Genomic DNA, 14,998 nt, shown 5'->3' with positions numbered 1-14,998 from the left:
TGTCCCACCCGTCCCAACCGCAAATTACGCCTATGGTTTTACGGTAAAAATATGTGGGGAATATGTGTGCGTCCTGATAATGTCAAATGTCTGTTACCAGTAAAAAGTGTCCTACATTATTTTAAATAAATCTAGTCAGTGAAAGAGTGCAAGCATATTCATCTAAAATAATTCTGCATTTTCAGCTTCAGAATCATGAATAGCCTATGTCAAATCTACAGGTGCTGGTCATAAAATTAGAATATCATCAAAAAGTTGATTTATTTCAGTAATTCCGTTAAAAAAGTGAAACTTGTATATTATATAGACTCATTACATGCAAAGTGAGATATCTCAAGCCTTTATTTGTTATAATGTTGATGATTATGGCTTACAGCTTGTGAAAACCACAAAATCAAAATCTCAGAAAATTAGAATATTACATGAAGTCACACAGTAATTACACAGTGATACCATGGTCATTGAACCAGATTTTGGTTATTTTGGCAGTGTGGGCCGGTGCAAATCCTGCTGGAAAATGAAGTCAGCATCTCCATAAAGTTTGTCTGCTGAAGGAAGCATGAAGCGCTCTGGAAATGTCCTGGTAGACGGCTGCGTTGAGTGGACAGCACAGTGGACCAACACCAGCCGATGACATGGCTCCCCAAACCAACACAGACTGTGGAAACTTCACACTGGACTTCAAGCATCTTGGATTGTGTGCCTCTCCATTCTTCCTCCAGACTCTGGGACCTTGGTTTCCAAATGAGATGCAACATTTGCTCTCATCAGAAAAGAGGACTTTGGTCCACTGTGCTTTATTAAATCCAGAGTCAACGCAGCCGTCTACCAGGACATTTTCAGAGCATTTCATGCTTCCTTCATTCTCCAGCAGGATTTGCACCGGCCCACACTGCTAAAAGAACCAAAACCTGGTTCAATGACCATGGGATTACTGTGTAATTACTGTGTGATTTCATGTAATATTCTAATTTTCTGAGATTTTGATTTTGTGGTTTTCATAAGCTGTAAGCCATAATCATCAAAATTATAACAAATAAAGGCTTGAGATATCTCACTTTGCATGTAATGAGTAAATATAAAATACAAGTTTAATTTTTTTAACGGAATTACTGAAATAAATCAACTTTTTGATGATATTCTAATTTTATGACCAGCACCTGTATATGAAATATATCAAATCATGACATGAGGGGTATCGTTACACCCCTATTAGTTACTCATTAAAAATGGCAGTGTGTAATTATAATGTTCCCCAAATCAGAAGGGACAAAAGTGAATAAAATTTTGCATACAGAAAGTGAATCATGTTTTAGCACCATTAGGATTTTTTTTATTGTGACATTTTTGTGTAAGAAAAAAAAATCCCATTATTTGAATCCTGTCCAGACAGACAGTATTATTATTATTATTTTAGAAGTTAAAATCAGCATAAACAACAAATACTACTGTGTATTATACTGTTTTTACAACTGAAAAAAATATATAAACTTTTTCTTTCTTTTTTTTCTTTTTTTGCTGTATTTAAATATTTTTTTAGTTTAATAAAAATGTGACAGTGGAAATTTCTTTTTTCCTGAAGACAGTTTCTTCTTTGGTGTGTTGATGGATACAAGGCCTGATTTGTGTTATTCCCTCTATACTATACCAAGCTAAAAACAAGGCCACTTTTGTGTTTGTGAAGCATTGGTAAAGTGCTATGACTTGTGTGAGTGTGAGTTTTGGACCATCCACGGCATTTGCCACTGTAATAGCCATAAGCGCAGCGTCTACTGGAAGCCAGATGGGATATCCGCATGAGCTGAACTTCACCTTTAAGCCGCTGAATATGGATTCAGACCTCCCACGCGATCTAAACTGCAGATTTATTATAGGACCTGTAAGCTCGCACTCGATTGGCCCAAAGCTGGCATCCGACCAGCACGGAAAGTCTTTACGTGTTACTGTCTTCTCTCGAGGCAAAATATTTTTTATTAAATGCAATACATTTTCTCATATGTATTTTCTCGTTATTTCATCTGACTCCATAAATGAAAAGGTTTTAATGATATCTGTGCATCATTAAATGTGAGCAAATGTTTGACTTCTTTTTAACTCTTTAATGAAAATAATGTCAAAGTCAGTTAGAATAATCAAATGTAACAATTTATTATGTCAGGTAAATGTATCGTGCCAATTTCATTATCAAATCAAAAATAATAGATACAAAACATCAAATGCTCTGGAATAAAGAGAAGAGATGCAAACCCAACATTAAGAAATACACAGGCTAATCTGAAGTACAGAAAATGCCCCGAATCCCCTGCTGCATTCCATTATATAGACAGAACCTCTTTCACATGGAAACATGTGCTAACAATGGTAATTTGCATTCAGTGTTCACACCTTTTGGGGGTATGAGGCCATTTGTCTAGATACCACCTTCCTTTGTGTGCCAGCTATCTCTAAACTCTTAAAAACCTTATTCCCTTTTGTTTTACTTATTTGGGAATGAGACACTTGTACCAGTCGCACTGAGACATTTCAAATGATACCAAACATGTGTAATACTGTATGATAATTGTTCACATTAGACCATATGAATTTTTGGTTTAATTTCATGCGATCTCAGCTTGAGAGACGGGGAGTGGGGGAAGAGGGGGAGAGATGTGTTGAGGTGAGACTTTGCGTTTCAAATGGTGATGCTAACTTTAATGTTAAAGGCAAAAACGCATTAAACGTTCGTTTACAAAGATGTGAAACTCACAGAGTGGTCAGGGGTGTTCACTGATATGCTCACACAAAAATCGCTGCAAATGATGCTTTCCAACAGGTTTTATCGTAGTTTTTGTCCAAGTTTTTTTTTGTGCGTGTTTGACAAAAACTACGATAAAACCTGTTGGAAAGCATCATTTGCAGCGATTTTTGTGTGAGCATATCAGTGAACACCCCTGACCACCGTGAGTTTCACGTCTTTGTAAACGAAAGTTTAATGCGTTTTTAGGAAGGACTGTTCCAGTGCCCATAAGCAGCCATTCTGTAGGTGGGGGGGAGAAGCGAAAGAAACCTAAAATTCTCGGGACAGCAGCATGTGTCCAAATTTTAATCTTAACCGTTCTATTTCATCAGAAACGATCTGTAAACAGGGCTTTAAGTGTAAAATACCGAACTTGTCCTTTAATGTCCAATGTCTAATTTTAATTTCGTTTCTCTCAGTAGCTCTTCCAGTTCTTCCAGTTTTTCCAGCCTTACAGACCTGTGCCCGGCTAAATCTTATAATTGTGTGTGTGCTTGTGGTAGAGTATTGTTAGTTTTCAGTGCACGCTGAGAAGAGCTTCATCCCCTTTGTTCACAATAACCTACTAATACACAGGTGAGAATGCATTTATAACGGTATTTGGTATCATGATAGTGTCAGTAATGTCGCTGGTTGGAGGTTTATTTTTTTTAATTGTTTAAGTTACGCATATTCAATTCATATTGGTATGTGATTTGAGTTTTAATTGTGAATGCAGTTTGAGTAAACGTGTAATTTTAAAAGCACACTATGCAAGATTTGTACCTTAATATAACAGCTTTGAAATCATTTCGACGGTAAACGAACTCGTAGTAGGGCGAATCACGAATCAACCGCTGGCAAAACCAGCAATGCAGGTGAGAGGTGGCGCCCCGCCAAATCACGTGAGAATCACGGCTTGCTTTACGGCACGACGTCACATACATCAACAACACATGAAGCAGCCTCTATGGAAGACACTAGCACGCGTTTCATACGTGAATCATGGCAGAGTCGACGAAGAAAACACGATCGGAAGAGTCAAGGAAAAGAAAACGAGTAAGTGAGACACAAGAGGCCCACTCGGTCAGGCTTTCACTCGTTGGCGAGAGCTAAAAAGCAGCAAAGGATGCAACAGTGATGCTGACCTGGCGTTCTTGATGGACTAGTAAGTAAATCTCTTATTCGTAAACTTGCTTGCGTTCTATGGTGTATGTTGTTGCGCTTGCTTGTTGTATGTCATTTTTTACGAAGTTGTTCATTCATCCATAGTTGATAATAAGACCAGTCCACTAATTTCCACATATGTCTAGCTAACTATCGATTAGCAGCTGTCAGCAGACTTGATAACAAACACTCGTTTCTCTTAAAGGTTGTCTAAGCGATGTCAGGCCAAAACATTTTTTGTCACATACAGCAAACATCTCCTCACTATCCGCTAGCTGCCTGTCCCCTGAACACACTGTAAAAAAACACGGTCTCTGTAGACACCACAGGCTCCACAAACGGCAACAAAAACAAACTGTGCTCACCCGCACCACGAAACATAACAAACAGAGCTCCAGCCAATAACCGACAAGAAGTGTTGGAGGGTGGGGTTTGCGCGTTTGCGGGGTTAGTGCGCGTGCACATGAGGTGGGTGTGTGGAGGAGAGAGATGAAGATAGTCCAGGCAAAATAGTGTTTTACGACAGACTAATTGTAAAAGAATTTTTTTCAGCATAGATCTTTTCTATGAGGTGTCCAGAACAACATACTAAAAGTCCTAAGAAATCCTAGTTGAGGAAATATGTTAAATTCTCATCAATCCGAGATGTGTGCCAATAAGGCCAGGCAACAATACACCCCAATGGGGCTATTTTTTTCCTTTACTCCTAACAAAATGAAACTTTACACAATGAAAGTACCCATGAAAAGTAACATTTTTTGTATTACAAGTTTCTTTTGAAATGAATTAGAATATGCACATGAGGGCCACACCTATTGAATATGTCCTAATTTGCATATAGGCAGAAACACCATTATGACAAATACATCAGCCCAATATTCATCCAATCATACTACTGCCAATGGGTGATGGCAATGCTCCTTTTAGACTGGCCTCTAACCTGAAAACTGCCTGGCTTGGTAGTGCCTGCCAGTGGTATAACCCCCGCCGGTATAGTCTTCAGGGTCACGGAGGCACACAAGCCTCCCCACCACGACAAGCTAGCAACAACAGGGGAGGGTTCTTTCTGGTGTTTTTTATTTTATTTTAGATTTTTTTTGTTTTTCTTTAACTAAGTAGATATTGCTGTTGCTAGCTTCTCATAACACTGCAAAGCTACTTTACAAATGGTAGAAGTCTGATGTGTGGCCTGCCTGGTCTGAAATATTTGCTAACTACAAAAAGAGAAGCAGTTTTGGTGTCTGGCAAAATTATTGTAAAGAGCTGGAATGTCTGGAAAGTGTGTCTATCAGTCTTCTGTGTGAGAGTGAATCGTTTAGTTGGTAAGAATGACTTCTGCCTGTAATCTTACCAACAATACCAATCATTTGTAAATCTACCAGCCCAAAATTTAATCTCACCATGTTACTAATGACTAAAATGGCTATTCTAACTTTCTTCTTATGTTATCTGTGTGGGAATGTCATTAGGTAAGGCTTGTTCGCCAAAAGGAAAAAAAAGAATTTAGAAAGTAACTGGAGGCAAGATTGTGCAATTAATTCTTAAAGGTAGGGTAGGTAGGATTAAAAAAAAAAAAAAAACATTCCAAATTTGTTTAAACTGTCTTTATATACCAATACATAATTAAAATGCAAGTAATCTGAAAAAGAGAGTATAAAAATCGAGTGTCTTTAGACCTCTCACGACTGTTGTAAACACAGCTCATTATTTCCATTCACTCCACCCCCTCCCTTCTGGGCTCCTTCCAAAGCCACACCCCCAAAACACATGAACGCGCGACGCCAAACGCTCAGGCTCAGCTGGAAGACGCATTTATTTACCTGAGACGAGTGGAGAGGAACGAGCGCAGTGCATGCAGTGACATCATGTCAGAATCACATGTAATAAAATACCTAACTTTATCACTATGAATATAAACAAATAAGATGGCTTTTAGTAGCCTACTCACTATCAAGCTAGCATATCGATACTGGATACTGGTTGATACAAATCAACAACAACTAAGTTACATCACCACAGTTTTATAATGTCTTGTTTACAGATAAACAGAGTAACATACACTCAAACAACTCCTTCTCACAACTGTATTGCAGACACAAAATAATATAACACACACACACACACAACACAGTGTGTACGACACACAAGGCGTCACTTTTCATCCCCTTTAGGTCCCTCAGTTCTCGCCATCGCTGGAAAGCCACGCCGATATTTACTCTTGTTTGATTTCTTTGTTTATCCAAATGCTTTTTGTTCATTGCCTTTTCTAGTACTGTCTTTCTTTTTTTGCCTGGTTTGCCTTCGCTGACTGCATATGCAGGTGCTTTGAATTTTGAATGCTCTTTCTTTCCGCGCCTCTCTTCACTCCTCAAATCAAACGGTGTCGGGTGCACGCATATGGGCAGATCTTGTAACAGGGGTGGTTGCCATGGTTGCGAGAGAGTGACAGTCGCCCAAACCAATCAATTGTTTCGTCCCGGATGGAAACAATGAGCTGTGTTTATTGCAGATTAAAAGGTCTACAGTCACTCGATTTTTATACTCTCTTTTTCAGAGCACTTACATTTTAATTATGTATTGGTATATAAAGACAGTTTAAACAAATTTGAAAAAAAGTTTTTTAGAAAATCCTACCTACCCTACCTTTAAGGTCAATATAATGTAAAAACAAATATTGCATCACAATAAGTGTAATTGAGATTGTCAAAACATTTAGTAACTAAATAGAATTTTATGAAGTTTAGTGACAACATGTTACAATGTTTACATTGTACAATGACTGGTAGGATACAGTTTTTATTATTGCTTGACAAAAATTAAGATTTCAATTCCATTCTTGTGATTTGATTCCGATTTTGATTCAATATTGACTAATTTGTATACATATTTATTTTAAATTTTATTTAAAAAAAGTATCTCACCTAATGCTGTAAACATAGAGGGCCCAATCTGCTGGTATTATTAAAGGTTAAAAATACCAAATTAAATTAAATATAATGCAGTTTTTGTTATAATAACAATTATTTAATGACATAAGTAAAAATATAATAAATATGTAATATAGTGCTCAGCAAAATCTCCTCTCTAGCTATTTTTTCTATTCAGTTAACATGCTATGGTCATTAAATGGCTTTCCTGAGGTAAATGTAACGTTATGTGACATAATTGTTCTAGTAGTACCTCTTTGCTCCGCAATTTTTCTGTGCGTGAGAAAATGGATGTGTGGCGTGAGAGCGTGTGAAAAGTGTCAATTGCATGACTCTCACGCTCAATGCGTGAGAGTTGGCAGCCCTGCTCCTATGTACGGTCGCATTGTAAACAGTGGGGCGGTACTTCGGCCGGCGCCGGCTTGACCTTTCAACGTGATAACGTAGTTCCCTGTCCGTTTGTTGATCAGCTCAATCCGAACTATTGAAGTTAAAAAGTCTACAAATTATAAAAAAAATTTTTTTAAATGACCTATCGTTTTCATTTTGGGGTGAACAAATCCTTTAAATTTATCGTGTTTATGCATAGGTTAATTTACTGAATGGACATGAATGTGTTAGTTATTTGGCCCCTGTTTTTTCTACTTGTGACTTTATGGTATCTTGGCCATACAGTAAGTCAATTAGGCCTAGTGTTGAGCTCATTTGCATATTTAAAATAGATTTTTCAAAGAAACTTGTAAAACAAAAATGTTACTTTTCATGTATACTTTCACTGTGTGAGGTTTGATTGTGATAGGAGTAAAGGAAAAAATAAGTCCATTAGGGTGTATTCTGGACATATTCGATTAGTATATTGCTCATTTGCATATTCAAATTCATTTTCAAAGAAACTTCTAATACAAAATGGTTTACTTTTCTTGTAGACTTTCATTGTGTAAAGTTTTTTTTTGCGGTAGGAGTAAAGGAAAAAATTAAGCCTAAATGCTGGTACGTAGCCTATATTCGATTAGTGTATAGCTCATTTGCATATTTAAATTCATTTTCAAAGAAACTTGTAATACAAAAAAATTTACTTTTCATGGGTACTTTCATTGTGTAAAGTTTCATTTTGATAGGAGTAAAGGAAAAAAATAGCCCCATTGGGGGTGTATTGTTGCCTGGCCTTATTGGCACACATCTCGGATTGATGAGAATTTAACATATTTCCTCAACTAGGATTTCTTAGGACTTTTAGTATGTTGTTCTGGACACCTCATAGAAATGATCTATGCTGAAAAAAATTCTTTTACAATTTATTCTATTTTTGGCTCCAAAATGAGTTACTTTGCCTGGACTAAGAGGGAAGTTTGAATTATGGCCGACACACGACCAAAGAGACGACGTTCCGATGAACAGAACAACTTGCAAGAGGGACAAGGATAAGGAACGCGCGAAGTCCCGAATTTACATCGGAAAAACCTTTGAAATGTGGCGAGACCTCCGCCGGCAGAAGGGATTAGCTACTATCCGACATTCAGTTGCTCTGTTTTTGCAGAACAGGTAACGTTAAATCCACTTTTCTTTCTAAACTGACGTTCATGTTCGCCAAACCAACACAAGGATGTAATTAGCTAGATTTATGCAGTCAGCGTTAACTTTGGTGAATACAACATGTAGCCTACATTATGTTTCTAGCAGCGATCAAGCAAATTCACAGTAACGTTAGGGCGACAATTTGTGTAAGTTAAGGGTTGTTTTCATCCACGGTTTGTCGTGAATTTGAATGTTCATTTATAGGCTATTGACAACTTTGACTAAATTGGTTTACAACGCCGCCGTTGTTTATGCTCACTGGGAAACGCGAAGCTAACGTTATCTTGCTATCATTGCGTCCTTGTATGGGAGCTATTTATAACCTCAGGTGGCAAAACGATTTTAAGATAATTTTTCTCTTTTTCTGCATTCTGTTCTGCAATATATAAAAGCATTTATCTAACTTGGCGACATTACACATTGAATGAAGTATCAGTAAAACTTAACTTTGTAGTGACTATTTTGACTTTCCTTTATGTCGGAAGGGAGGGGAGGAGGGAGGAGACGGGATGAGGAGGAGGGAGGGTCTAGCCAGCCTCCGTTTTGTTTGACAATAATTCGAATGTCAACAAGAAGAAACGTCTCCCGGGATCGCTTAGACAACCTTTAAGTTACATGTTTTTGCGTTTTATTGCCCAGCTTGCCTCGCAAGCAAGTTTACCAGCTGAACTCTGGTGTTGTGATGTGTATTTATCACGTAGTCCTTTCTCTGGTTCAGGTTTCGTATGGCATGTGTACTGTGCTTATGCAAACTTTAGCTGGCACATTTGTATGAAATCGTGAAACATTACCTCAGTAGACATCTTCAGAGTCTATATCTGTGCCTGTTCGATGTCCGACGCTTCCATCCTACTGAACAGGTACCGGTATACAGGGGGGAGGGGATCAGGTCGTGAGTGCAGAGACGGCTCTGCGTGAGTGGTATTTACGACAGTAACATTAAATACAAGTACTCCACAGCGACTCTAGGGGTCACTGTTTGACAAAAATGGAAAACTGCATAGTGTGCCTTTAATGTGGATTTTTATAGCTCTACTTTTAAGGTTACAAATATTGTGTGCTTCTCTAAATCTTTCAGTAGTATCAACCAGTAGCAATTCTAGCTTTCTTAGCTGGAAGGACTTAACCGTAAATCTTCTTTTTGTAACTAGAGGGGCTTTAAATCCAAGCTTTAGGTGTGAAATGCCTTATAATTGATCCATATAATGCAGTTAAATGTGGATTTGGTGGCGTAGTTTCCTCCATGGTACAGGTAAAGTGAATATCTTGGCCTTTGAAACTGGGAGTGGTCGTGTCTGTTGGTCTGAATCGGCGGCATTGAGCTGATCGAACTTACTGCCTGACCACTTCCTTTGTCTCAAATCGCTTGGTTTCAACCCTGCACCTTGGTGCCACCTACTGGACAGTCGTCACCTGTTACTCAAGCATCATCGCCACCTATAAGAGAAACTAAAGGATTGCAGTATTTTAACGATTTCACTTTTCTTTTTTTGTACAGCTATGGATGAGGAAATCGCTGCCCTTGTCATTGATAACGGCTCCAGTACGTGCACAGCCGGTTTTGCTGGAGATGATGCTCCTCATGCTGTTTTCCCTTCCATTGTTGGCCGACCCCGGCATCCGGTATATATAGTCATTTTATTTTCATTGGGGCATTAGTCTCTTATTAAAATGTTAAATTGTATGTGAACTGTCATATGCATAAATGTAGAATTAATGGTAAACATTTCAAATGTAGAATTAATGGTAAACATTAGGGCTGGGCAAAAAAATCGATTTTTCGATTAATCGTTTTTTAAAATGTGGTCGATTCAAAATCGATTCTCAAACGCCACGAATCGATTTTTTTCCATATTTATTTATCTATTACCCAAAAGCCAGTATTAGTTTTCCTCCACTGTTCATAGGCTTGCAAACTCCATTTTATAGCTAATGCTGTGAGATTTTATGTTTGTTTTATCTTAATCATAAAATAACCTCAACTAGTGCTGCACAATTAATCATATCGCAATCGCGATGTCAAGCCTACGCAATGACGTGAACGTCCTGTGACACACAGAAAGACTCGCGCTGATATCGTGCGTGCGCACAAGACAGCCCAGAATACAGTTCTCTTTCGTGCTTGAATGAACAATAACACACACAATTATGCCAAAATGTCTTTTTGTCGAGTATCTTCATAACATAAGAGCAGTCTTATGATGAACGTGAATGATGAGTCGCGTGTGAGATCCGCGTCTCTGTTAGCAGCGGTTGGTCTCTTAAAGGGACAGTACACAGTAGCCACTAATTATCTCTGTCGTTAAAGTTAATCAAAGAACAAAGGGAACAGATAAAAACACTCACTGCTCTTGACTAAATAACTTTTGTAACTTTAATAAGGATTAGTCTATATACACTTTAGAATTAATGCATCGCCGACTGTTTGATAACTTTATTCAATTTCTGTAGGCCTATATGTCCTACCTAGACAGATAAAATATATGCAAGTTTTTTTTTTATGGGTTTATATGAAGATTGTTAACCTGTTTGATCAAGGCATGCAACTGTTCTGACTTGTCCAATTTTCAGCATAAATTTTTCATCTTGCATCAAAATCCTGTCTATTTATTGTATGTTTAATATACAGGTTGGTAGCTCTTAATTTCTTTTTACTAATTAACCACTTCCAAACTTATGTTCACTTTACTTTTTTTTTTTTTTTTTTTTTTTATAAATATAGGATTTGTATTAAATATATAGGCTATTCATTGAGTGGAATCGAAATCGAATTTAGAATCAAAATCGAATCGAGAATCGAAATCGAAAATCGAATCGAGAATCGAAATCGAATCGAATTGAGAGCTTGAGAATCGAAATCGAATCGATTTGTAAAATCTGAATCGATACCCAGCCCTAGTAAACATTTCAAGTGAAATTTACTAAAATAAACTACTTGATTTTCTTTGCACTTGTTGTTGCCTAATCTTTAATTTTCCTTTCTCTAGGGAGTGATGGTTGGCATGGGACAGAAGGACTTATATGTGGGAGATGAGGCTCAGAGCAAGAGAGTTATCCTGAAGCTTAACTATCCTATTGAGCGCGGTATCGTGACCAACTGGGATGATATGGAGAAGATCTGGCACCACACTTTCAACAATGAGCTGCGTGTTGCCCCTGAGGAGCACCCTGTCCTGCTTACAGAGGCTCCCCTGAATCCCAAAGTCAATAGGGAGAAGATGACACAGGTGTGTTTTTGTGACTTATTGATATGACCCCTACTGTTTGGCTTCTCCCATGAACTCTGTTACGAGGTTCAAAAGGTTCAACCATCTTTGCTTCCCCCTCCTTTTCTTTCTTGCGTGGTAGCTTTTCTAACACTTCTTACTAGCATTGTCCTGAGTGTGAACCGTATCAGCATGGTGTGCCAGGGAGGTTTCCTGCCCAGTATTGCTTCCTTAACCTTTTATAGGTTTTGGATTTGGAAGTGTCTAAAGGGGATTATTTTGATTAAACTCTAACTTTGCTCTTTCCTACAGATCATGTTTGAGACCTTCAACACCCCTGCCATGTATGTGGCCATCCAGGCTGTGCTCTCCCTGTATCCTTCTGGTCGAATTTCTGGTGTCGTGATGGACTCTGGTGATGGTGTTACCCACATCGTGCCCATCTATGAGGGTAATGCTTTTCGCCATGCCATCCTGCATTTGGATCTGGCTGGTCGTGACCTGACAGACTACCTGAAGGACATCCTGACCGAGCGTGGCTACTGCTTCACCACCACGGCCGAGAGAGAAACTGTCCGTGACATCAAGGAGAAGCTGTGCTATGTGGCCCTGGACTTCGAGCAGGAGATGGGAACCGCTGCCTCATCTTCCTCCCTGGAGAAGAGCTACGAGCTGCCTGACGGGCAGGTCATCACCATTGGAAATGAGCGTTTCCGTTGCCCTGAGGCTCTCTTCCAGCCATCCTTCCTGGGTGAGTCTCACACTGTGCATTAAAATGGGTTGTGCATTAACAATCCCTTTATCAACTGGTTTACTATGATGACTAACTTGTTTTCTTTATGCAGGTATGGAATCTTGCGGTATCCACAAGACTACCTTCAACTCCATCATGAAGTGTGACGTGGACATCCGTAAGGAGCTGTATGCCAACATAGTGCTGTCTGGAGGAACCACCATGTACCCTGGCATTGCTGACCGTATGCTGAAGGAGATCACCTCCCTTGCTCCTTCCACCATTAAGATCAAGGTGATGCACCTTAAATGCATGCAAAGATGAGACTTAAAAGTTAAGTTTGCTTGCAATGGTTAAGGTTTGCTTGCAATGGTTAACATCTCTTTTCTCTTGTAGATCATTGCTCCCCCTGAGCGCAAATACTCCGTCTGGATCGGTGGCTCCATCTTGGCCTCCCTGTCCACCTTCCAGAATATGTGGATCAGCAAGCAGGAGTACAATGAGTTCGGCCCATCCATCATCCACAGAAATTCTCTTTAAACTGACAAGTAAACCCAAATAAACATGTAATAGTGCACATGTAAAACCACACAGTGTCTACTGTCTTCAGTATATTGCTCTGATTTAAAACTGACTGAAATGACTTGGGGTTTTTTTGGGTCTGACTTCAACCTGTGCTTTTTAAAAAAATAAATAAATACAATAGCCATTGGATTTGCAGTTAAATTTCACATTAATTTCTTTTAAGGTCATGATTTAGGTCATGACAAGTAACCATATCAGATTATTCTTTAAAGGGGTCATATGCACTTTTACAAGTTCATAGTACTGAAATGTGTGTTGGCTGTGCCTGTACACAACCATCATAAAATGATAAAAATCCATCCAGTGTTTTTTTAATCTCCTTATATGTTTTCCCCCGTCTCAAATCAAGCTGTTCGACCGTGTGACGACACACGGTCGGACGCCCCTCCCACGATTGTTTACATTTACATTTTACATTTATTCATTTAGCTGACGCTTTTATCCAAAGCGACTTACAATTGCTATGCATGTCAGAGGTCGCACGCCTCTGGAGCAACTAGGGGTTAAGTGTCTTGCTCAGGGACACATTGGTGTCTCACAGTGGATTCGAACCCAGGTCTCTCACACCAAAGGCATGTGTCTTATCCACTGCGCCATCACCACCCCATGATTGTTAATTGACAGCAGCGTTTCAACACAGACCCGCCCTCGCTCGTGAGCGAGCTGTCATCATAGTCCGCATTGTTGATACGCTGGAGCAGAATGGCGTCTAAGCAATTGTGGTGTTCTGTTCTTGGGTGTAATAACGAACACAGCATCATTTTGATGTTCCTAAATCCGAACCGCTGAAGACGCAGTGGCTGAGTTTTGTTTTCGAAGGAAATATTCCCCACGATCAACAGCAATGCTTTCATGTTTGGGGGAATCATTTCACACACCAGACTGCTTTACAAACGAGGGTCAGTATAAAGCTGGTTTTGCTAAGAAGCTGCTCCTGAAAAAAGGATCGGTACCAACTATTCGTATTCCTGCTGCACCTCCAGAAGAAGAAGTGAGTGTAACGTTTTATTAACCTTTATATTAATCTTTAAATTAATCTTTGCAAATTTCTTGCACGCTTCACAATGAATGTGGCTAAGGTTTACACTCAGGGTACATTACGGCATGTTTTCTGTGTACGACGTTCTCAATATAATTCATAATCCCACGTTTATAATGAACAACGCGTTATGGTTATTGTGTTATTACAAACGCAGGTGTTAAAGTTAACGTGGTAATACTACACTAAGCTTACTTTTGTAGATGGTTTATAACGGTGTCTGTTACTGATTAAGAAGTAATGTCAAAAAAACAGTTATAACTGCATGAAGATGAATTGTAATACAAAATTCTTAGGTGTCCTTCAACTACTGTTAGAAACATTCCTGCCGTGACCTCATGCCAGTGCTTCAGCCCTGACAGTTGTACCTAAAACTGCATAGATAACGTTACGCATCACTGACAAGCCTACATTTACCGAAAACATTTTTTTCATGACCATTATCTGTAACATAAATCTGTCAATGAACTAACGTATACATCAGTAAACACATAGCGTTCGTACCTCACTACTCTACCCTGCCAGTACACACAAAGATAGATCAAAGTGACATTACGTTAACCAACCATTTAGAAACGTCCTGTTCGAGCCTTAATTGTCGAAATTCTTCGGGGCCGTCATTTTGTTCCGGGTCCGACTCCGGTTCAAATTGATACGGTTGCACAGATGTGTCCTCAGAGACTCCCACTGCCATTCTTCAAAATATACCCTCAACTGTTGTCAAGGCAACACTCCACATGTATTGTGTCAAAACGCCCCACAGAACAGAGGGGCGGGGTGAGCAAAGCTCATTATCATTTAAAGACACATGCACTTAAACGGCGTGCTGAAAACAGCTGTTTTTGACCAGGTGAAATGAGTGTTTTCTTAAAATACTGTAGCGGATCTCGTCTCACACCACAAGAAAACCCCCACGACACCACTGGCTTCGGTGGACCACGTCTGCAGTTTATTGACAAGAGGACAGACAATTAACACACACGCCTTCAGGTTCACTCTCTCTCTCAGCTG

At 39.1% G+C, this 14,998-nt stretch overlaps 1 protein-coding gene and 1 long non-coding RNA gene across 3 annotated transcripts in view; one reads left to right on the top strand and one right to left on the bottom strand.

The window, feature by feature from the left end:
• Nucleotides 1-14,998, bottom strand: part of LOC307145408 — a 1,105,317-nt gene that overhangs the window by 214,718 nt on the left and 875,601 nt on the right. The gene's annotated exons all lie outside the window — the stretch shown is intronic.
• Nucleotides 3,273-13,076, top strand: LOC307145211 (actin, cytoplasmic 1-like). 2 transcript variants are annotated; one of them, XM_079848108.1, is made up of 6 exons: nt 3,273-3,352; nt 9,923-10,047; nt 11,412-11,651; nt 11,943-12,381; nt 12,476-12,657; nt 12,760-13,076. In XM_079848108.1, exons 2-6 carry the CDS (start codon nt 9,925-9,927, stop codon nt 12,901-12,903), a joined length of 1,128 nt encoding a protein of 375 aa, XP_079704234.1. In that variant the 5' UTR covers nt 3,273-3,352; nt 9,923-9,924; the 3' UTR covers nt 12,904-13,076. The 2 variants fall into 2 exon arrangements, with proteins under 2 accessions (XP_079704234.1, XP_079704235.1); XM_079848109.1 differs by lacking the exon at nt 3,273-3,352 and having other exon boundaries at nt 9,910-10,047.

This window comes from Squalius cephalus, assembly GCF_949319135.1.
Source record: "Squalius cephalus genome assembly, chromosome: 18".
Lineage (NCBI taxonomy): Eukaryota > Metazoa > Chordata > Actinopteri > Cypriniformes > Leuciscidae > Squalius > Squalius cephalus.
Note: the sequence above shows the minus strand (reverse complement) of the source record. Positions and strands in the feature narration are given on the sequence as shown.